General features: G+C 42.2%; 1 protein-coding gene across 1 annotated transcript in view; it reads left to right on the forward strand.

The window, feature by feature from the left end:
• The window catches only part of zgc:194282 (tyrosine-protein kinase Srms), a 38390-nt gene that overhangs the window by 10467 nt on the left and 5090 nt on the right, over window positions 1-22833 (forward strand). Inside the window, exons 3-7 of the mRNA XM_039799261.1 lie at window positions 1961-2127; window positions 6291-6438; window positions 7764-7922; window positions 19156-19337; window positions 19666-19822. Of these exons, the coding sequence (XP_039655195.1) occupies window positions 1961-2127; window positions 6291-6438; window positions 7764-7922; window positions 19156-19337; window positions 19666-19822 (813 nt within the window). The remainder of the gene's footprint in view (window positions 1-1960; window positions 2128-6290; window positions 6439-7763; window positions 7923-19155; window positions 19338-19665; window positions 19823-22833) is intronic.

The following is a 22833-nucleotide window of genomic DNA, read 5'->3' on the forward strand; positions in this document are numbered from 1 at the left end:
CATCCCTCCGTCCACTTCCTTCGTCTATCGCCCCCCCCATTCAAGGTCATTTAGGTCCCGGGGGGAAAAAGCTGCAGTTAGATGCTCAATTTTCCCTGTGCTAGTCCTCCTGAAATATACATCATCAGTAGTACTCTGTGTGCATGCAGAACGTGCCTGAGAGTGAAGGCAGATCAAACCACACCTTCAATTTCTGAGTCTTATGGCACAATTACACACATTCCTCACCGCCATCTTCTTGTTCTCTGAGCCTATGAAAATATAGTTTGTTTTCCTGTGAGGACCAAACTCCTGGTATTCTGTCTGCATGTTGCAGTCATTATGATTGTAACTTCTGCATTTAGCCAGAGTTCTTCAGATATTCTAATGCCAGAATGTGTAGAATTTGTACATGGCTTTTGTTTGTAGACTAAGGCCTGTGAGCTGTGTGCAGTTCCCTTCAGAGCATTCATCTCAGTGTCATCAGGTCAGGTTCGTACGGTGGCCGACAGGGGCAAACGCACAGCGACAAAAAAAAAAAAAACGCACACATGCAAATAGACAAAAAACAAGCAAATTTAAGAAAACATCTTCATTAATTTGACAACAAATGCGCAGCATTTAGCAAGCGTGCAAAAAGAAAGCTTGATTTTTGACCCCACAGAGAGAGAGAGAGGGAGAGAGAGAGAGAGAAGATGAGAGGTTTGTTTTAGAAATGGGGAAAAAAGTAAAGAAGTGACCTACTGTAAATAGGTGCATATTCCTACAGTATTATAAGAGAGCAACAGGGTTACATAGCTACCGTGTTAGAGACTTCTACAAGAGCTTGCTAGCTAACACTACTTATCCCATATATGTTACTGAGTAGAACACTTATTAAAAATCGAATAAAAAAAATTAGGAAAACGAAATATCCACTCTCTCTGACACAAGCTTGCCTTCCGTTGTATAAAATGGATGCAGCGTTTTGCTGTTGCATTTGTTTTAGGGGATTGTGTACTTTTCATTTTGCATCGTTTGTGCATTTGCAGCGCGTTTGCTAAATGCTGCGCATGTGTTGTCAAATAGATGAAGATGTTTTCTTAATTTGCTTGTGTTTTGTCTATTTGCGAGTGTTTTCTGAAGTTTCAGGGCGTTTGCCCCTGTTGGCCACAGTCGAGTCCGGGTGGATGGGTGCGGTACCTGTTTTGCTGCGACTACTAAGAACACCAAAGCTAGAAATGTTCATATTCTACACATAGTGGCAAAGTGGTCTACAAAGAGTATAAAATACAGCAAGTAGAAAAAGGACAGTTTGTCCCTCATTCATCGTGCAAGGGGGGAAAAAGTTGTAAAATCCCAGTGACAATCTGCAAGAAGCAGGTTCCTTATAAATCACTAAAATAGTAGTGACAGCACCGTTTGGCTTAGTTATCAATGCCGTTAGCATCGTGGCTAACACTGTTGTTACTTAGTTTATGACTAATGGTTTTGGCTGTGCTTTCTAACATGATGTCATTGTGCTAACTTAGCACCGTTAGCCTTTACAACAGAGCCGCTTCACTACACTTGTTAGATAATGTTTCGTTCCAGAGCTCTCCGTTGATTTGGGTTTGTCGCCGTGTGCTCGTGGTGGAATATAATGTAAACAGAGAGCGGCGTGCCAGAAATGCCCCGTGACGTAGGTCCCCTTCAAGGCCAGGCTGATGTTGGAAGTCCCTCTAGGGGACAAAACATGTAACAACAACCACATGCTTATAGTGGCATTGACTATGCATAAGCCTCAGTAGTGTAGGCTAGTACATATTAATAACAGGCTGCAATTGAGCATTAAATATTCAAATATTATTCAAATATAAAAAAAAAAATAACAAATGAAATTCGAATGGTATTATAGAGGAAGATTGACAGCCCTAGTGTGGACAAAGCGAGACTATGTTTGCAAGAACCTTAGCTTGCTAACACACGTGACCCCGATATGTTGCTCTTTGTCCTCTCACAGCCCGAAATGAGGGGAATGTGTACCACTTCAGGATCCAGCGCTCCACCATCGGGGCCTACTTCGTCTCAGATAAGATCTCCTTCTCTACGCTGGGAGAGCTGATCTCCTACTACCAGAAATACCCTCGCAGCCTAGGGGTGCTGCTGGAAGAGCCCTGCACCCAGCAGGTAGGACACACAAAGCACAATGTTTAGTTCTGGGGACACTTCTACCACCCAAAAGGTCCCTGATCGGAGGGTAGTACTTTCTGAAAGTACAGGAACCTTTGGGGTAGGGTTTGCAGGGATCGCCGTCGGTCATTGGTCAAACACACAGCGCATGTACTATACAATATGTTGAAATAAGGCATTTAGTATGTCTTGATATATTACTTTTTTGACTTTTTTGACATTCTATAGCCTACTATGACTTTTTATGACTTTATGACGTACTATACTGTGGCTTTTTATGACTTTTTTCAACATACTAGACTGACTTTTTATTACTTTTTATCAAATTCTAATATATATACTTTTGACTACTTTATGACTTTCTTTCAACATACTAAACTACTGTATGACTTTTATATGACAAATTCATGATAAGTCAAGATGACACATTTTTTATGGCACAAAGTCATAAATAAGTCATTATAATATGTCGGAAAAAGTCACATCATAGCACGTCAAAAAAGTCATGGTATAGTATGTTGAAAAAAGTTTTTGAAATAAAATTACGTTTTGCAAAATGGGGAACCTGGTATTAATATTAATATTTTCTCTGCACCTCACCAATACATGTGAAATGGTGCTCAACTAAACTGAGCTTTTGTCGTATTTCTCAATAAAAGCAGCAGGCCGCAGCCAATAAGGACTCCCAATGTTCCAGTATCTCTTTTATTTCTCTCTCTCTCTCTCTCTCTCTCTCTCTCTCTCTCTCTCTCTCTCTCTCTCTCTCTCTCTCTCTCTCTCTCTCTTTTTTCATTTGAGCAGCTTTTGTCTCTGCAGTGGTAATCTGAAACAGAGTGCAACAAAGACCCTGAATTCATCTTTCTATTGTTGCTCTGCAGCAGTGATTTAATGAGCGCCGTCTTCTGCTTTATATGCATAGATTAATACCAAGAGGCAAACATATATTTGGAGTGTAATTAACCAGAGGATAAAATATTTGTTTCAGAATATAATCACGTGGCAGTACTGTAATTGAACACACTATCTCTGCACTGCAGCTTACATCACCCCCCAGCGCGCTGTATTCTTTATTCATGGCTCATCAGTTTGAGCCCAGCGGGAGTGAAACCAAACTCAGGTCTCTCAGTATCTGGAAACTGAGAAACCACCTACTTAAAACAGCCATCTTCACATTGTTGAGAGCCACATTATACATACAGAATGATGTTTTAGGATAAAGGAATATTATGTACCGTTAACAGATATTAAAGACGAGCATTAAGTTGCAGTGTTTCTGATTTTTAAACGGTGTTTAAACTGGGACTTGTCATCCACCTTTCCTCTTCTCAGCACCATTGATCTTGACTTGGCTTGTTTGAAACGCATCCGCATCCATTAGCTTTTCGAGACCCTTTAGAATCCTCCGGTAGCCTGGGACTGACTCTGTGGTGACTGGGAGGTCATCCATAAATGCTCTTATCAGTGGCGTTGAGCTGACTTCATCTTGGGCCCTCTGCACTCTGGTTCAGCAGACTTTGTGAGCGTCATCATGGCCAAGGAGAACGGGATTACGGAGATGGTACAGCCCGTGATTATTCTGATCTCGATCTTGTGCCAGCTTGATGTCACTGCTCCTGAAGAGGTTCTCTTCTCTACAGTAGATGGGGGTCAGCACTCCCCCAGTTTGGAGCAGCAGGCAGGAGTACCGACACGGAAGCTAAGCAATGTCCTGCTGTGGACGGGGGCCGCAGGTAAACCCATTTTAGACACCTAAAAACATCTGTATCAGTTTAAGTACACCCTATATTTAGAAACAAATATAGCACTGTAGTGATAGACCAGTAACTCCTGTGTTCTGTGAGGTAAAATGACTGTTTCTGTCAAAGGAGTCTGGTGGCTTTGAAGAGAGCAGAGATAACAGCTTCAGGTCCCCGTCCTAAAGAGCTGTCTGACACCAAGGTAAAGGGGTGAAAATATTCTACATATAGGACACACCTAAACTGATATAGATGTTTTTAGGTGTCTAAAATGAGTTTAGCTGCTGCCCCCCGTCCACAGCAGGACATTGCTTAGCTTCTGTGTCAGTACTCCTGCCTGCTTCTCCAAACTGGGGGAGTGCTGACCCCCATCTACTGTAGCTAACACACTGACTATGGAGAAGTAGCTCACACAACCACACTTCAAAATATCTCAACTACCCCTTTAACATGTATAAAGTAATGAAGAGTTGTACTTCTCATGGCTGCCAAAATGTTTGCGTTTTCAGTTTGAATACTGAATACTGAATATTCTTTTTATGAAGCGAAGACCTAATTGAAGTGTTTTCTCTTATCATTTATACACAGCTCCTCCAGCCGCCCCTCGCAGCTTCACTGGGCTTAAACACAGTCTGACAGTTAATCCTTCACTCCCTCAAACACAAGAAGAAATCTGCTTTTAGAAAATGAAACACATTTCAATTTATTGCTATGCCAGTAAAAAGAGATCACTTTTTATTGACTTGGCACAACATCTTGTTTTACTGTAATGATGTAGCCAAGAGACCTGGTCAATCAAAACTGATAAAGCATGCTTTTGGAGGACACTATCTGATTCTTCTGTTAGCTTTTAGTTTCTAAAAGCAGATTAATCCTGCTGTTTAAATGCCTAATAATCTGCCAGCCAACGGACTGTGTGAAAGCCCGAGTGGTTACATTTGTCAAACTTAAAATTATTAGTGAGATTATGTCACGCATGATTATAAATCGAGGCAGGCCGCATTTGAATTAAATGGGAATAACAAAACCATCGGCCTGACCTTTTGGTTGAAACAATTAGGGATGATGATGATGGGGAAACGTGCCAAAAACTGAAAATGGAAGTATAAAATTGTCATGGTGTTTTCAGTATGAAGTAGACTGAGATGCGACAGACTTAAACTGATATTTTTTCAATTTCAATGTCCTCTATTATTTCAGTTTTTTCCGGACCACATAGAGCTTTTTGTTTGTGTTTTTACACACCAGGCAACTGATGTTGTGTTCTGTGTCCAAGCTCCAGCTGCAAAGGGAAACTAATATCACTAAACTACTACTTATGTATATGAATGTGTCTAGATGAAAAAGATTGTGTACATGACAGCAAACATGCAGAGGCAATGCAACAAGTGGCTTTGTCCATCACCTGATTTACACTATTATCTTTACTATTACTTTGTGGTGTAGATTTGTAGTGTCTTATTTATATATGAACGATGGCTAATTGTTATTTAATTTATTCATCAGGTTTCTTTTTAAACCAATCATTTCATTGATCTGTTCATTGAATTTCATGTTTATCAAAGCACTTGATCATTAGAACAAAATGTTCCATAGCAGCTGATTGTTACTGACAATACATTTGTCATATCATCTTTGCATTCATGTCATTCATTCATTCATTCGTCTACACTGTGCTGCTGATCTGTCATCAAAAGGGAAATCTCTATTCTGTGCATCAAACCTGAACATAGAGAAAGATCAGAATTTGGGATAATACAAATAATATTTTAATTTGACAAGGTGAAGACAAAATATTACAGACAAACACAACCTTTAAAGTGGTGCCTTTGCATGGTTCTTTGTGTAGAAACTGTTTTACAGATCCGTCGATTAAATCAACCAATCAATTAGTCGATCAAATTGTACGAGTGTTAGTCAACTAAGACTTTGTTTGGTCAGGGACAGTCCTAGATGATTTAAAATGCACAATGCATCCCTCAGTGCTGGAAGATGTGTAAATACAACCAAGTTGCCCATTTGGTCGTCTGCCCATTAGTTTGAAACCGTTTTAACTTTCATATGAAAGTCTTGGGTGGTCCTCTCTCCAAGAAAGACTCCTGCAACAAATGACAGCACTTTCTTAAAATCAACTCAACTGTGCTTCTTGGACAATTTAGAAATCTAGTTTTAAACCTGCAAAGCTCTACATGTAACTGCTTTACATAATTGTATTTTCTTTTGCATCCCTATTATTTTCCTGTTCTGAATGTTTTATTGCCTTTCTATATTTCTTATGATTGTACTTCCTGTGTTGTCGTTCTGTATTTGTCTGTGTAATCTGACCCGATGACAAAGAAAAAGAGGGTTGTCTCTCGAGGATGAATAAAGGTTGAATGAATGAACTTTGAAGTTGTCTGGACTCACCCTGTCGTCTCTGTGCAGCGGGAGCTGTTCGACATGGAGCCGTGGGAGAGACCTCGAGAGGAGTTCAGACTCCACAACAAACTGGGAGAGGGACACTTTGGAGAGGTGTGGGAGGCCATGTGGACCACAGAGAACAGGAAAGTGGCCATAAAGACGCTGAAACGAGGTATGAATGCAGGGAGATGCTGTCTCGTGTTAGAGACATCTCTGAGGATTAAAGGAAATGTTTTTTTGCGGTCCAATATTTATTTTCCAAATGCTAATAAACGGGCAAAAAGTGCAAGATACTTGTGTAGACGACAATTTACATAAAAGTATACAACGCATACTTGGGAAAGCAAAGTGTCACAGATATAAATGTGTATCAAAAATGAAAAAAAGGACAAGAAATAAAACAAAGTGAGGACAGCTAGGTAGATTGTTATCGGTTACAAGCACTCAAACAACAAAAATGATCATCCCCAGCATGTATACAAGCACAAGCGCTTATTCACAGGTACACACACACACACACACACACACCGAGGGGAAACCGAGCTTCTGAGAGTTTACTTAATGCACAAAATTAAGAGAATAGTTTTTTTAGAAGACCACATTAGATAGCATATCTTTTAGAGAATTAGCTCTCAGTGGCCCTGTTAATCCGAGTGGTTGACAGTTCCAGATATATTACATCCAAAAAGGTGAGGACCCAGTGTCTGATGGCAAGTGATTGGGGAGGCTTCCATCGTACCACGATCATCTTCTCAGCAGCGGTCAGGCCTGCCAGGGCTATGCATCTTTTGAGCTTGTTGATGTTGAGCATCGAGAAATCATTTAACAACAGGACAGACACAGTCACGGGCATCGCTACTGCCAGAAAGTTAGACATGATCGATGCCACTTGAGTCCAGAATCCTACATCATGTGAAGGAAAGTGCCAGGGTCTGTCATAGTGTATAAACTACAGCAGTGATATCTTTTATGGCCTTCATGCAGTGGAGTGTGCGTGGAGTTAGGTACGTTCTATGAGCATAATTGAAGTGGATCTGTTGGTGGTCGGGATTATGGGAAGCCATACCTCTTTCCAATCAAACTCTGGGTCCAGATCTGGGCAGTCCTGTCTCCACACTACTACTAAGTTAAAAGGGGAACTTTTAAATGCCTTTCCTTCCTCATAAAACAACTGTAAAACAGATTGTTTTAAACATTTTGAAACCAGCATTACATGTTACATCCACGTTTGCTCGCCTGCAGGCTTCTCTTTGCAAATTGTTGGTGCATTGCTTCTTTTTATTTACATTTAAGCCCCCTGTAGATCAGTGGAAAACTGTCATCACCGTCACAAGATACACTCAAGTTTACACACTTACTGACCGCAACCACCTCCAACCAGACAAGTGATACTTAAAGAAATGGATGAATGGTTTCTGTCCATTCTTTCACTCCTTAATACCCGCCTTAATTCATTCTCGTTCAAAGTTAAATTACTTGGGTTTTCTGCTCCTCCAGAGGACACGAAGCAGGACGAGTTTGTGAAGGAGGTTCAGGCGTTGAAGAGCCTCCATCACCCGAAGCTGATCCAGCTGCTGGCCATGTGCTCCAGGGGAGAGCCGGTCTACATCGTGACCGAACTCATGAGCAAAGGAAGCCTCAAGTCTTACCTCGCCTGTGAGTGGAACACACACACACACACACACACACACACACACACACACACACACACACACACAATATGCACCTCTTTAATATGCAAAGAGGTTTAGAACAGGAAGTTAATGTTGCTTTTCATGGGGTTTGAGAATTTCAGCCCCTACCTCTGAGTTTTTTTGGAAATCCCTCTGAAATAGTATTTAGGCCAGGTGACGGTTAAATCTCTCGCCCTTAAATCTAGTCCAAATGGAAGTATAATCAGCATTCTTGCAGCGCCGCTCTGCAGAGAAATATTGTTCTGACATTTTACAAAAAGGCTTCAATCCCAGGGAGTCTTAGTGAGCACAGTGTGAAGGGTTTGACTCAGATATGTCGCATTCCAGTTGGTTTTTTCATACCTCATGTTGTGTGTGTGTGTGTGTCTGCATGTCTGCATGTCATGACTGTACTTATCTGCAAGAAAATCTTACACATGATTTGTCTTCTGAGTAATCCAGTGTTTAGTGTTGGTCCAGGCTGCTGCTGACTGATGATATACTGTATAAGCCTGCACGCCTTCACTTCAGTCTGTACAATAGGCAACAAAGTAGACAATGTAAAAAGTGTGTGGCTCCATCTGAGTCTGAAGGGGCCATAAAGTACATGACAGACAAGGAATGCAGCCCCCAGCGAGAGACCCTGAGGAGCTGAAACCCCCACACACACATTCATGTTCATACCCTTTGGGGAGTGAACAATCCCCTCTTGCAATGCGGTCCCTAATCTCTTGCCACCAGACACAACTTTGATATTTTTCACTGAAAGCCCTCATGCATTACAACAAAGCGAGAAGAGAGAATAGAAATTACCTCATCCAAAATCTGGTTGGGAAATTGGACAATATGGTTTCCATGCTGCATTAAAGTTGTTCCAGTAAAACCTCTGTTTCCACACAGGTTGCCAGTGATATTTTCTTCTTTTCTTGCAAAAGAGGATCTAGCATCATTTTGAGTATGTGTGTAAACAACAATGTAAATCACATCCAAATGTTAGCAAACTGTTGAGTACTTCAGCTGATTATTGCCAATGGAAGTGGAACAATAAAATATGTTCCTGAAATAGCATTGCTTTTCTAATGTAACATCTATCATAATAAACATTAAGCTTTAGGAGTCATTTAGAGTCACTCACTCTTGAAGCATAACCTGCTTAAGTGTGTACTTATGCAATAAGCTCTTTTACTTATCAAGACTGATGTGAAATGTAATCTAATATCAAAAAACAAAATAATGCAAATGAAATTGGCACTTGACTCTAGAATATTTTTGCTCACCGGGCTGGTTATCGTACCTTAATTCAAAATTCAAGATTAACTAAATAATGTGGATCAGTGTTTCCCAAAGCCCAAGATGACGTCCTGAAATGTCTCGTTTTGTCCACAACTCAAAGATATTCAGTTTCCTGTCACAGAGGGGAGAAGAAACTAGAACATATTCACATTTAACACGCTGGAATCAGAGAAATTTGACATTTTTTTTCATAATAAAATGACTCAAACCGAATCGATTATCAAAAATGTTAATAAATTCATTTTTAAATGTATTAAATGTGCTACAAGGGTCTCTGAACCTCCTACCAGAGGGCAGCTGCTGGTACTGGGAGTCTAGAACATGGGATGGCTCAGTAACTGTTTTATTGGCTTGTGAAGACTGTTCGTAAATACACTGCAAGAACCTATGCTGTTTGACCTCTATAATCTTCAATGCGGTCTGCATCAGTCGGACCAGTTTGGACTTTAGCTGCACTGAGAGGCTACCAAACCGAGCTGTGATGTGTTCCAGCCAATAACCGACAAGAAGGAGCTGGTTGAGTCATGAATATGCATTGTGGAAGTAGCCTACGTGTTAACGCTACTGGAGTGATGGCTCAACCAGCTCCTTTTTGTCTTTTTAAATAGTTTAGCCAGCGGGGTGTTTTTTTTTTTTTTTTGCTGCCTCCAGCCTCTTTAGAAACTAAATGTGTCTTCTGGCAAACAGCCACATGCTGAGAATCAACAACAACACACCTTCCACGTTCTGTGTGTGTGTCGCGTTAGGTCGCGGCAGTTTCCTGCGGCGTCGCTATGACGACCAGCCATGCTCACCTCACGCCTGAGGCGGTACTACCACTGCAATGGAAAAAGGAGGACGGGGCACCGTGGTCCGAGTCTAGTAGAGCTGGTACTAGCAGTGGGTAAACGCCATTAGACACAAAAACATAGGGAAATAAGGTCCAGGTTGAAGAAAAAAACAGTAGTTACCCTTTGACCTCTCATAGGACCTCTCTTTCTGACCAGGAATTCATTCAGTAGTTCTTCTCTGAACCTTCTCAATTTATTCTATGTATTTTAACTTGTAAGTATTATTATTATTTTTTTATTTTTTTTTGTTAACTTTCTTTATTGGGAGCAAATTCACAGGCAACAGCATTACAGTTCTATGTAACAGAGAAGGCTTCCATTCTTTCATATCCCCCCCCCCCTTAATCTTTTTATCCCTCCCTCAATCCCACCCATCCCGAGAGAGAACAATTCTCAAGGTAAAACCCAAATTGACATGTCAACAGTATAATATACATAAAACAAAACAGATATAAAGAACATAAATAAATAAGGAAAATACTGAAATAGATGAAATAAAAATATTTCAAAAATAAATAAATAAATAAGGAAAATAAACTAAAAAGGGGTGGGGGGGTGGGGCTCAGTCGTCACTGTCAGGCAGAGATGCTAAAGATTCCATATGATTTAAGAGAGGTCTCCAAGTTATTTCAAATGCATTTAAGGAGCCATTGAGGGAAAATCTGAGCTTTTCAAGTCTAACGGACAGGAACATCTCTTTCACCTATCTACTATCAGATGGAGGTTGAGGGTGTTTCCAGTTAAGGAGTATGAGACGCCTGGCCAGCAGGGTGGCAAAGGCAAGAACGGTCTGCATGACTTTGGAAGAAAAAGGCTGCAAAGGGGCACCAAACAAAGCCAAGAGAGGTTCAGGAGAGATAACAGTGTTATATACTGTGCTGAAGATTTCTGACCAGAATGTGGCGAGCCTGGTACAGAACCAGAACATATGGGAATGGTCAGCTGGGGAATGCTTGCACCTATTACAGGAGTGAGATACATTGGGGTAAATCCAAGACAGCCTTAAATTAGTATAATGAACTTTATGTACCACCTTACACTGTAAGAGGCTGTGTCTTGCACAGATTGAAGAGGAATGAACTAGCAGTAAGACTAAATTCAATTCAATTTTATTTATAGTATCAAATCATAACATAAGTTATCTCGAGACACTTTACAGATAGAGTAGGTCTAGACCACACTCTATAATTTACAAAGCCCCAACAATTCCAACAGTTCCAGTAATTCCCTCAAGAGCAAGCAGTGCGACAGTGGCGAGGAAAAACTCCCTCTTGGGAAGAAACCTCGGACAGACCCAGGCTCTTGGTAGGCGGTGTCTGACGAGCCGGTTGGGGGTGTGATGAACAGTGGAGATAGTAGTCACATTAATAATGGAACAGTGACTGGATGTAGCGGGAAGCTGCAGGGTTCAGCAGGACGCAGCATGACATTGCAGGGCATCGCTGAGCTCAGCAGGGAGTGTAGCAGGACCACGGCGACAGCTGCGACCAGGATCTTGGTGCCAACGTTCTCCAAGGAAATACGCTGGGGGAAAAAAGCATAAGGACTCCGGGGAGTAAACTCCCCAGAAGCTAGGATTAGTAACTTTAGTAACTTAGTAATTTCTGGGACGGGCTGCACACAAATAGTAATAGTAATAGTAATAGTACCAGTAATAGAAAGGGAGAGGAGAGAGCAGCTCAGTGTGTCAAAGGAAGGAAGTCCCCCGGCAGTCTAGAACTATAACAGCGTAACTATAACAGGTAACTAAGAGAGACAGGTCATAAGGAGAGGTAGCTTTTTCGGGCTTAGAACTCTCCCCCTGCCGGATCTGGCTTTGCTGGCTTGCCTCCCTCTACTTTGTTATGTATTATTAATCTAACAATTATGAAGAGAAGCAGTTGGGCCAGTTAGGTGAACACTGCAACTCCTCACTCCCTAACTATAAGCTTTATCAAATAGGAGAGTTTTAAGTTCATTCTTGAATGAGGTGACAGTTTCTGCCCCCCGAACCCAGATCGGGAGCTGGTTCCATAGGAGAGGAGCCTGATAACTGAAGGCTCTAGCTCCCATTCTACTTTTAGAGACTCTAGGTACCACCAGTAACTCTGCATTCTGGGGCGCGCAGTGTTCTAATGGGACAATAGGGTATTAGGAGCTCTTCTAGATATGATGGTGCTAGACCATTTAGAGCTTTGTAGGTCAAGAGAAGGACTTTAAACTCAATCCTGGATTCAACAGGAAGCCAATGCAGAGAAGCTAATACAGGAGAAATATGATCTCTTTTCTTAGTTCTTGTGAGAACACGCGCTGCAGCATTCTGGATCAGCTGGAGAGTCTTAAGAGACTTATTTGAGCAACCTGACAGTAGGGAATTACAATAGTCCAGCCTGGAAGTAACAAATGCATGGACTAGTTTTTCAGCGTCGTTTTGAGACAGGATATTCCTAATTTTGGCAATGTTACGAAGATGAAAAAAGGCTGTTCTTGAGGTTTGTTTTAGATTGGCATTAAAGGATATATCCTGATCAAAGATAACTCCTAAATTTCTAACAGTGGTGCTGGAGGCCAGGGCAACACCATCCAGAGTAGCTATATCTTTAGATAATGAAGTTCGGAGGTGTTTAGGGCCCAGCACAATAACTTCAGTTTTGTTAGGGTTTAACATCAGAAAATTATAGGTCATCCAGGATTTTATATCTTTAATGCACGCTTGAAATTTAGCTAGCTGACTGGTTTCGTCTGGTTTGATTGACAAGTATAATTGGGTGTCATCCGCATAACAGTGAAAGTTAATTGAGTGTTTTCTAATAATATTGCCTAGAGGAAGCATATATAAGGAGAATAGAATTGGTCCAAGCACTGAGCATAATCACATAACTGATTAGCAACCACCTTCTCAAGGATCTTGGATAGAAAAGGAAGGTTAGATATAGGTCTGTAGTTTGCTAAGACCTCAGGATCCAGGGTGGGTTTTTTCAGAAGACGTTTTATCACAGCTACTTTAAATGACTGTGGTACATAACCTGTTAATAGAGACATATTGATCATATCTAGTAATGAGGTGTTAACCATAGGTAATGCTTCTTTGAGTAGTCTCGTTGGGATGGGGTCCAAGAGACAGGTAGATGGCTTAGCTGAGGATATCTTTAACATTAATTGTTGAAGGTCTATAGGATAAAAGCAGTCTAAGTATATGTCGAGACTAGTCTTTATTTCTAACGACTCTGCGTTTAAAGGTGAACCGTTAGAAGTTGAGTGTAAAAGGTGATGAATTTTATCTCTAATTGTTGTAATTTTATCATTGAAGAAGCTCATGAAGTCATCACTACTCAGAGCTAGAGGAATAGATGGCTCAGTAGAGCTGTGGCTATCTGTCAGCCTGGCGACAGTGCTGAAAAGAAACCTTGGGTTGTTCTTGTTTTCTTCTATTAGTGATGAGTAATAGTCTGATCTGGCCTTTCTTAGGGCCTTCCTATAGGTTTTGAGACTTTCTTGCCAATCCAAACGAGATTCTTCCACCTTGGTGGAACGCCACTTACATTCGAGGTTTTCGAAAATTTGTTTTTTAAATTGCGAGTTTGAGAGTTATACCAAGGTGCTAGTTTCCTTTGCTTCATCATCTTCTTTTCAGGGAGACACGAGGTCTAAGGTCGTCCGTAGGCATGTCGTAACACCGTCTACAAATGCATCAATTTGAGAGGGACTGAGGTTAACATACAGGTCCTCTGTTATGTTAAGGCATGACATAGAGTCGAATGCTGTTGGAATATCTTCCTTAAATTTAGCTATAGCACTGTCAGATAATCATCTGGTGTAGGAGCTTTTATCTAATTTAATATAATCAGGTAGTAATAATTTGAAAGTGATTAAAGAATGATCTGATAATACCGAATTCTGCGAAAATATTATTAAATCCTCAATTTCAATACCGTATGCCAGCACAAGGTCGAGGGTGTGGTTAAAACAGTGCGTCGCCTTGTGCACACTCTGACTGAAACCAATTGAATCCAGTAATGAGTTGAAAGCAGTACTAAGGCTGTCATTGTCAACGTCCACATGGATATTAAAATCACCTACAAGAAGTACTTGTCTGATTTAAGGACTAAACATGATAAAAACTCTGAGAATTCAGATAAAAATTCAGAATACGGACCTGGAGCCCTGTAAATAACAACGAATATAGTTGGCTGTAATGTTTTCCATTTTGGATGTTGAAGATTAAGAACAAGACTTTCAAATGAGTTATAATGTAATTTAGGTTTAGGAGTAATTAACAGGCTTGCATCAAAGATGGCTGCAACTCCCCCTCCTCGGCCTGAGCCTCTAGGAATTTGAGTATTAATATGGCTGGGAGGAGTGGCTTCATTTAGACTAACATAGTCTTCATGGCCCAGCCAGGTTTCAGTAAGACAAAATAAATCAATGTTATTATCTGATATCAACTCGTTTACCAATACTGCTTTAGAAGACAGAGATCTAATATTTAATAGTCCACATCTAATTTTCCTATTTTGTTCTATTGCAGTCGTTTTAATTCCAATTATGTTGTTAAGTATAGCGCATCTTTCGTTTACCTTTGATTTAACCGATCTGAGCCGGGGGACAGACACCGTGCTTATTAGACTATGAGTGGGCGACTGCTCCAACGGAAGCACAGAGGGGCGCATTGCACTGCACCTCTGATTACTAATATCAAACTTGGGTTGTCATGGTTTATGTCTGATAAACTCGGTCAGATTTTTTGATATGAGAGCGGCACCGTCCCAGGTGGGATGAATGCCGTCTCTCTCAATCAGACCAGGCTTTCCCCAGAACGCCCTCCAGTTATTCACATAGCCCACATCATTAGCTGGGCACCACCCCGACAACCAGCGGTGGAAGGATGACGTACGGCTGTACATTTCATCATTGGTCAGGTTTGGCAGGGGTCCAGAGAAAACTACTGAGTCCAACATTGTCTTTGCGTATGCACAAAGTGACTCAACATTCATTTTAGTGATCTCCGATTTACGACCATTACCACCTACGTGAAGTATGATCTTACTGTATTTACGGTTCTTTTTTGCCAGCAGCTTTAGATGGGTTTCTATATCGCCCGCTCCAGCCCCGGGGCACATATGACCGTAGGTAGGCCTACTGTAGCCGCCGGGCCCGCTGGCTTCACATATCGCGCATAGAGCGCTCCCAATAACCAGAACTGGCTTCTCAGCGGGTGTATCGCTGAGTAGGGAGAAATTGTTAGAGAGAGGCGGGACGGCTCCGGTTTAGAGCGACCGTCATCATGTGCACTCCCTGGTCTAGATCTAACGCTTCGCTTCCCTCGGACAGTCACCCACTCGCCCGGCTGCTCGGGGTCTGCCGGGGACAGCTAGCAGAAGCTACAGTATGTTGGCCCGCATTAACTACATGGTGCTGGCTAGCTACGGAAGCTTACGATTCTGATTCCATGGTGCGGAGCCGTGACTCAAATTCACTAAGCCTTGCCTCCAAAACAGCGAATATATTACATTTATTACATGTATCGTTATCACTAAAGGAGGCAGAGGAATAGCTAAACATTTGACACACAGAGCAAGAAAGAGCAGGAGAGGGAGAGGAATTAGCCATTGCTAATGGCTAAGCTAAAGTAGCTAACAGTGTTTTAACAATTGTAAATTCAGCGAGTCAGTCACTGTAAGTGAGGCTAAGTATAAGTGCTTGAGTAAAACAATTGTAATTCAAATGCAATCCAGGCAAATAGCCGCTAATTTAAACAGTGAAGCAGAGTTCAGTAAGTTTTTGCCGGAGCAGCAAACTAGCGTTTGTAACACGGGAACACCGGAAGTGACACAATACGCTCACCTTACACGTCGGCACGTCCGTGATTGCGTGATGAATGATGACAACAAATTGCATTCCCACAAAATGTCAGTCTCTGTCAGTCTCTCTCGTTTCCAATAATCATGAGGTAGAATGGTTCCAAGTTCTTGCTCCCAAGAGTCCTTGGGACCGGACGCTGGGGTGTCAATAGTTGAATTGCTAAGGCTGTAAATGGTGGAAATTAGCCGCTTTTGTTCCGGAACAAGAGCCAATAATGAATCAACCAGAGATTCCGGGGGTCGACTAGGGAATTTTGGGTTCTGACTTCGAACAAAATGCCTAATCTGAAAAAAACGAAATAGGTGGGATTTAGGCAAGTCAAATTTCTTTGAGAGCTCAGAAAAGAACATAAAAGTTCCCTGGCTGTAAAGGTCCCTAAATTTCGTTATCCCTTTGTCAGACCAAGTCCGAAAAGTCAAATCAGTGCAAGAGGGCAGGAATAGATGATTGTTTACAATGGGGGAGAGGTCTGAGGATCTATGGAGGCCTAGGCTTTTCCTAATTTGAATCCAGATTTTAAAAGAGTGAGCCACCACCGGGTTCAAAGTAAAGTTGGAGGCAGCCAAAGGGATTTGGGAGCAAACCAGGGAATGAAGAGAGAGTGTAGAGGATCCAAATTCCATATCCACCCATGCAGGCCGCTCTTCATCTGCTGAGTTGTTAATCCAGTATAGAAGTTTTATGAACATTACAGGACCAGTAATACTGTAAGAAATTGGGCAATGCCAAGCCACCAAGAACCCTTGGGAGCTGTAGCACTGATTTTCTGATGCGTGGATTTTTATTGCCCCAGAGGAAGGAGCATATTAATTGATCAAGTGATCTAAAAAATGACTTTTTAATAAGGATGGGGATATGTGAAAAAAAAGTATAGAAACTTGGGTAAAACAACCATTTTTACTAAATTAACACAACCTACTAGGGACAGTGGGAGACCAGACCATCTGTCGAAGTCTAATTTACACCTCTCGAGGAGAGAAATGTTTGGAGAAAAGTCGATTAATTGGATTAGTCACATACACCCCCAAGTATTTAAATCCGTCTGTAGCATATTTGAAAGGGAAAAAAGACAGGGGTATATTTTTGGCCAGAGAGTTGATGGGAAGAAGTTTGCTCTTGTGGAGGTTAAGTTTATAGCCTGAATAAGATCCAAATTTGTCAAAGATACTTACAACCACGGGGAGAGAGGCAGCTGGCTTAGACATGTATAAAAGGAGGTCGTCGGCATATAACGATAATTTATGAATCCTCCCAGCTCTAGTGATTCCCTCAAACCCACCCTCCTGACCCAGCCAGATGGCTAGGGGCCAGAGAGTTGATGGGAAGAAGTTCACTCTTGTGGAGGTTAAGTTTATAGCCTGAATAAGATCCAAATTTGTCAAAGATACTTACAACCACGGGGAGAGAGGCAGCTGGATTAGACATGTATAAAAGGAGGTCGTCGGCATATAACGATAATTTATGAATCTTCCCAGCTCTAGTATTCCCTCAAACCCACCCTCCTGACGCAGCCAGATGGCTAGGGGTTAGATAGCTATGGCAAACAAGAGGGGGGAAGGAGGGCAGCCCTGTCTAGTTCCACGATGAAGGGGAAATGGGGCAGATTGGAGTACATTTGTATGGACTGAGGCAACTGGGCTGGTATAAAGCAATTTTATTCAGGATATAAATTCTGGATTGAAACCAAATTTCTGTAGAACAAAAAAAAGGAAGCTCCATTCGACCCTGTCGAAGGCCTTCTCTGCATCTAATGAGATTATCACTTCCAGAATGTTCGAACTAGGAGAGCTAATAATATTTAAGAGCCTCCTTGTGTTATGAAATGAGTGCCTTCCAAGCATGAAACCCGTTTGATCAGTTGTTACTATACTTGGTAGGACCCGTTGTAGGCTTTGGGCTAGGATCTTTGACAGGATCTTTAGGTCGACATTTAAAAGGGAAATGGGCCTAAAGCTACCACACAAGAGAGGGTCTTTGTCACTCTTAAGCAGGAGAGAAATGGAGGCCTCCGACTCTGTAGGGCTGGAGCAATAGTGTCGGAGAATAGCTTAAAAAACTCAACAGTAAACCCATCAGGGCCTGGACTTTTACCATTATGAAGCGACATAACCGCCTCCTGTACTTCCTTAACAGAGATTGGGTTTCCCAGCTCCCTAAACAAATCCACATTTATTTTAGGGAAGACAATCTTGAGGGTTATCACCATCCCAAACATCTGGAGGACATTGTGACGAGTAGAGGTTTGAGTAGAAAGAACTAAATATCTCAGTAATCTCGACAGGATCTGAGGTAACTACACCTGTCGCGGATTTGATTTTAGGCATCAATCTGGATAGAGGCTGCGCGCGCCTGATGTGCTAATAACCTTCCCGCTTTATCCCCAGACTCAAAGAAACACTGTTTAGCTAGGAATAACTGCTTCTGTGTTTTACTAGTGGAGAACAAGTCAAATTTGGATTGAAACTGAAGACGTTCTTTATAAAGAGCAGGGGTGGGAGCCAAGGCATATAAATTGTCGATTCTAGATATCTCTTTGGTGACTGCCTCTGACTCCTCCCTTTCTGCCTTCTTTAAGTTTGAGACATATGATATAATTTTCCCACGCATAAACGCCTTAAACGTTTCCCATAGAGTGCGTCTAGAGATCTCTGGAGAATCATTAGTGTCAAAGAACAGGGTGATCTGCAAATGGAGGAATTCTTTGAAAGAAGCTTGGGCTAGCAAAGAGGAGTTAAGTCTCCACTGTCTGGAGGGGGGGACACGGCTAGAAGAGCCAATCTCAATAGATATGGGGGCGTGGTCTGAAATAACAATGCTATGGTACTCACAAGAGTGAACTTCTGATAAAAAATAATTATCCAAGAGAAAAAAAATCAATCCGAGAGAATGAATGATGGACATGTGAGAAAAAGGAAAAAACTTTGCTTGAATGGGATTTAGCTCTCCATGGGTCAAATAAACCTAAACTGATCTTATATGTATCAAGGACTTTGGATGACTTGGATAGTACCTGAGGATTAGAGGAAGACCTATCAAGGGAGGGGTCTTGAACTAAATTAAAGTCGCCACCAATAATTAAGTAGTGGTCATCAACTTTAGGTAAGTATTATTTTTAAGGCTGTATGAAAATCATTGTTTGGGTAATCGTTAAACAAATCCAGTGTGTGTGTGTGTGTGTGTGTGTGTGTGTGTGTGTGTGTGTGTGTGTGTGTGTGTGTGTGTGTGTGTGTGTGTGTGTGTGTGTGTTTTCAGCTGCTGAAGGCCAGGTGCTGACATCAGCTCATCTGATCTACATGGGCAGTCAGATCGCCGAGGGCATGGCCTACCTGGAGGACCGAAACATCGTCCACAGGGACCTGGCTGCCAGGAACATCCTGGTGGGAGAAGATCTCATCTGCAAGGTGGCCGACTTCGGACTGGCTCGGATTATAAGGGTAAGCAGGGTGTGTGTGTGTGTGTGTGTGTGTATTTTTCTAAAATGTTCCTATTTTAGAATAACGCTAATAATAATTCTTTGCCCATGTTCTTTTGAAAATGTATAGTGTGCTCTGTTTTTCCTGTGTAACCTCATGTATACTTTATGCATAACATCTGTCCGGTATAATGGAGCAGCACTCAAATCTGCATAATTCACAGTTTGTGTGCAATAATAATAATGTTTTATTCATACAGACATGGAAAGACTTTATATCCGCTAAGAAAGAGACAGCTGAAAGGTTCTGTTCTGTAAAACGTTACCAACGTTCCCATCTCTCTCTACAGGACAGTGTGTATACAGCCAGTCGAAACACAAAGATCCCGGTGAGGTGGACAGCTCCCGAAGCAGCAATTTACCAGCGCTTCTCTGTAAAATCAGATGTCTGGTCGTTTGGGGTCCTGCTGTATGAGATGATGTCACGGGGCAAGATGCCTTATGATGGTATGGTGTTGACTTCTTTCTACTTTTTTGATGGAGCTATATAAACTACAAAGCTTTCCAGCAGATTGATGGGAGCGTGTTACCTGTTTATTAAGCAGTGGAAAAGAATTGGATGTATGCACAACTCTCTGTTACACAATGGACTTGTACACTCATGGGTGTAAAAATACAATGGACGTACTAGGTGTGCAAATGATTGTTTCAATTGTGTGGTTACACCCTTCTCTGCTTATTGTGTGCTTTAAAGGCATAATGTATAGGAGTACCAGCTTACTCTTTGTCAAAGTTGGCAAGAGAGAGAGAACACAACGGTGGTCGAGCGAGCTAGAGAGTGAATGAAGAAAGGGAGCGCCGAATAAAGCAGTAATCAGACAACAGGTTCCACACCTTTTGTGATTCATCGAATCACGAGACAGTCCATTCAACTGTGCATGCGTTGACATGCGTTGACAATTTGTTTGTACGCTGCTTACCCGTCTCTAAAAACTTGCTCTTCTTCAGTTCACACTCTATTCTTCAGAACACACTTTTTTTTTATAAGTCCACCTTTAATCCGGTTCACCTATTTTAATAATTGGACGCCTGAATCACTGCCAAAAGGCTACTGGCGGTCTATTTGTTGCACTGCAAGTTAACAACCATAGCTAGGAGGCTACCGGCGGTTGGTTTTTAGCACTGGAAGCTAACAACCATAGCTAGTTGGATCCACTGGAAACCAAGCAAAGCCTAGCCTGAAACCTGAAGCACCATCTCCGCAGTGGGTCCACTAGATCCCACTACAACAATGCCTGCGATGACAGCGAGCTGCTCAGAAAGGCAAATAAAGAGATCTCCGACCTTAAAGAATCCATCCGTTGGCTCTCGGACAAGCTCCAGACGAAGGACTCCCTGCTGAGCAGTTTCTCGACCCGTCTCCCAGTCCTGATCAGCTTCATAGTGGCCGAGCACTCCATAAAGCAGCCAAAATCAACCCTCCAAGACACCGTCGCATGGGACCCCTCCGCCTGCCATCGACCCTCCTGCTCCCAAACACGGGTCTTCATGGAGGTGGTGACCAGGGGCCGCAGGACAGGCTTGGATGGGTCCGTCTCCCCACCTTGCGTAAGTCTCTCCAACCACTACACCGACCTAGCTGACTCCAACCCAGTCCATCCAGCTGATTCCCCCTGCGCCTCCTCCTCTCATAGACCGGGACCCATCAACAGTGTCTGTCGGCCCCGCGGCCCCCTCACAGCCGGCAGCTGAGGGTGCCGGTGGTTTGTGATCCCACCGGAGAACCAACTCACCAGCCTTCTTCCTGCACCTCGATCTCTTCGGCCACCCGCAGGATTTTAAAGGACCTTTCTATATCACCACAGCTCCATCCTCCACCCTGACCAACTGCTTCACTGATATTCAAACCTGGATGCAAACTAGGGCTGAAAAGATTCCTCGAATAATTCGATTACAAAAAATCCTCGATGCAAAATGACTTGCCTCGAAGCTTTGTTAAATCAGTGTTGCACAACGTTCTATCGATGATGGCCGCGGTGTTTCATTACGAGCTGTCTATCTACAGACGCGGCTCAGTCTGCTGCTGGCGACACATGCTAGAGCGTAAATAGCGAGGGGCTAAGAGAAGAGACAGGCTGGAGAAAACGACAGAAAGGGTCCAAAGTTTGGAATCAGTTCAAACGTAATTAAAACTAAAACTCTGTACAGTGTGTCTACTGCAAAATCAAACTAGCTTAGCACGATAATAGCACGACGTCAGTGCTTTAGCATCTCTACAGAAAACATGGAGTCTAACTTAATCATCCATTCCACGAAGAGGACCCGACAAAAGTAAATCACAGAGTCATATGGACGATGGAACACAACTACCAAAAACAAAGACAAGAAAATACGTAGTGGTGACCACGATCTGATCTGAAGAGCTGACGCTTCTCTCTCTCTCTCTCTCTCTCTCTCTCTCTCTCTCTCTCTCTCTCTCTCTCTCTCTCTCTCTCTCTCGCTCTCTCTCTCCACGGAGAAACAGCTGATCAACGATCTAATAGCATGAGTGTAACAGAGCTGTGTGACATTATAATCAAATATATAAATGAAAATAGGTTGAGTATAACTAATATTTACATATAGGCCTACTGTATATCAGTCTCAGGTTGAAACTTGAAAGTTCTGAAAGTTAAGTTGCACAACGTAATGTAATGTTTGTGTATTTTAATGTATGCCTTAGTTTGAGGTTGATATCATTTGAAAAAAAACAACTTTAAAAACAATGTAATATGGCACTTAAATGCACTTAATGTTTAGTTTTTTGAGAGACGATATTGTAAGAAATGTAGGCAATACAAATGTTGCTTTTTTTCCCTAGTTTTGGTTGTTTAAAAACGCAAAAAAAAAATATCCGATTAATCGATCGATAAAGTGCTAGATTAATCGATTACAAAAAGAATCGATAGCTGCAGCCCTAATGCAAACCAACTTCCTCCAACTCAACTACAATAAATCTGACTTGATGCTCATCGGCCCGAAATCCCTCACAAAGAACACCCATAACTTCGGTCTCTCTGTCAACAACTCCACCCTGTCTCCATCCCCACACATCCGTAACCTGGGAGTCATCTTCAGCAGCAACCTCACTTTTGAAAACCACATCAACCACATAACTAGAACTCCCTTCTTTCACCTCAAAAACATTGCCCGTCTCCGCCCATCACTCACCTTCTTTGATTCACGCCTTCAACACTTCCAGGATTGACTACTGCAACAGCATCCTTTATGGTTCACCTGCAGCCTTAAATAAACTCCAATACATCCAACACTCTGCTGGCCGTCTCCTCACACACACCTGTTCCCGTGATCACATCCTTCCCGTTCTTCAGAACCTCCACCGGCTCCCTGTTCCCCAACGCATCCGGTTTAAAAGTCCTCCTCCTCACCCACAAAGCCCTCCATAACCAGGCTCCTTCCTACCTCACAGACCTGCTCCACTGCCACAATCCCCGTAACCTCAGCTCCTCTGACGCAAA

This window comes from Perca fluviatilis, chromosome 5 (genome assembly GCF_010015445.1).
Source record: "Perca fluviatilis chromosome 5, GENO_Pfluv_1.0, whole genome shotgun sequence".
Classification (NCBI taxonomy): Eukaryota; Metazoa; Chordata; class Actinopteri; order Perciformes; family Percidae; genus Perca; species Perca fluviatilis.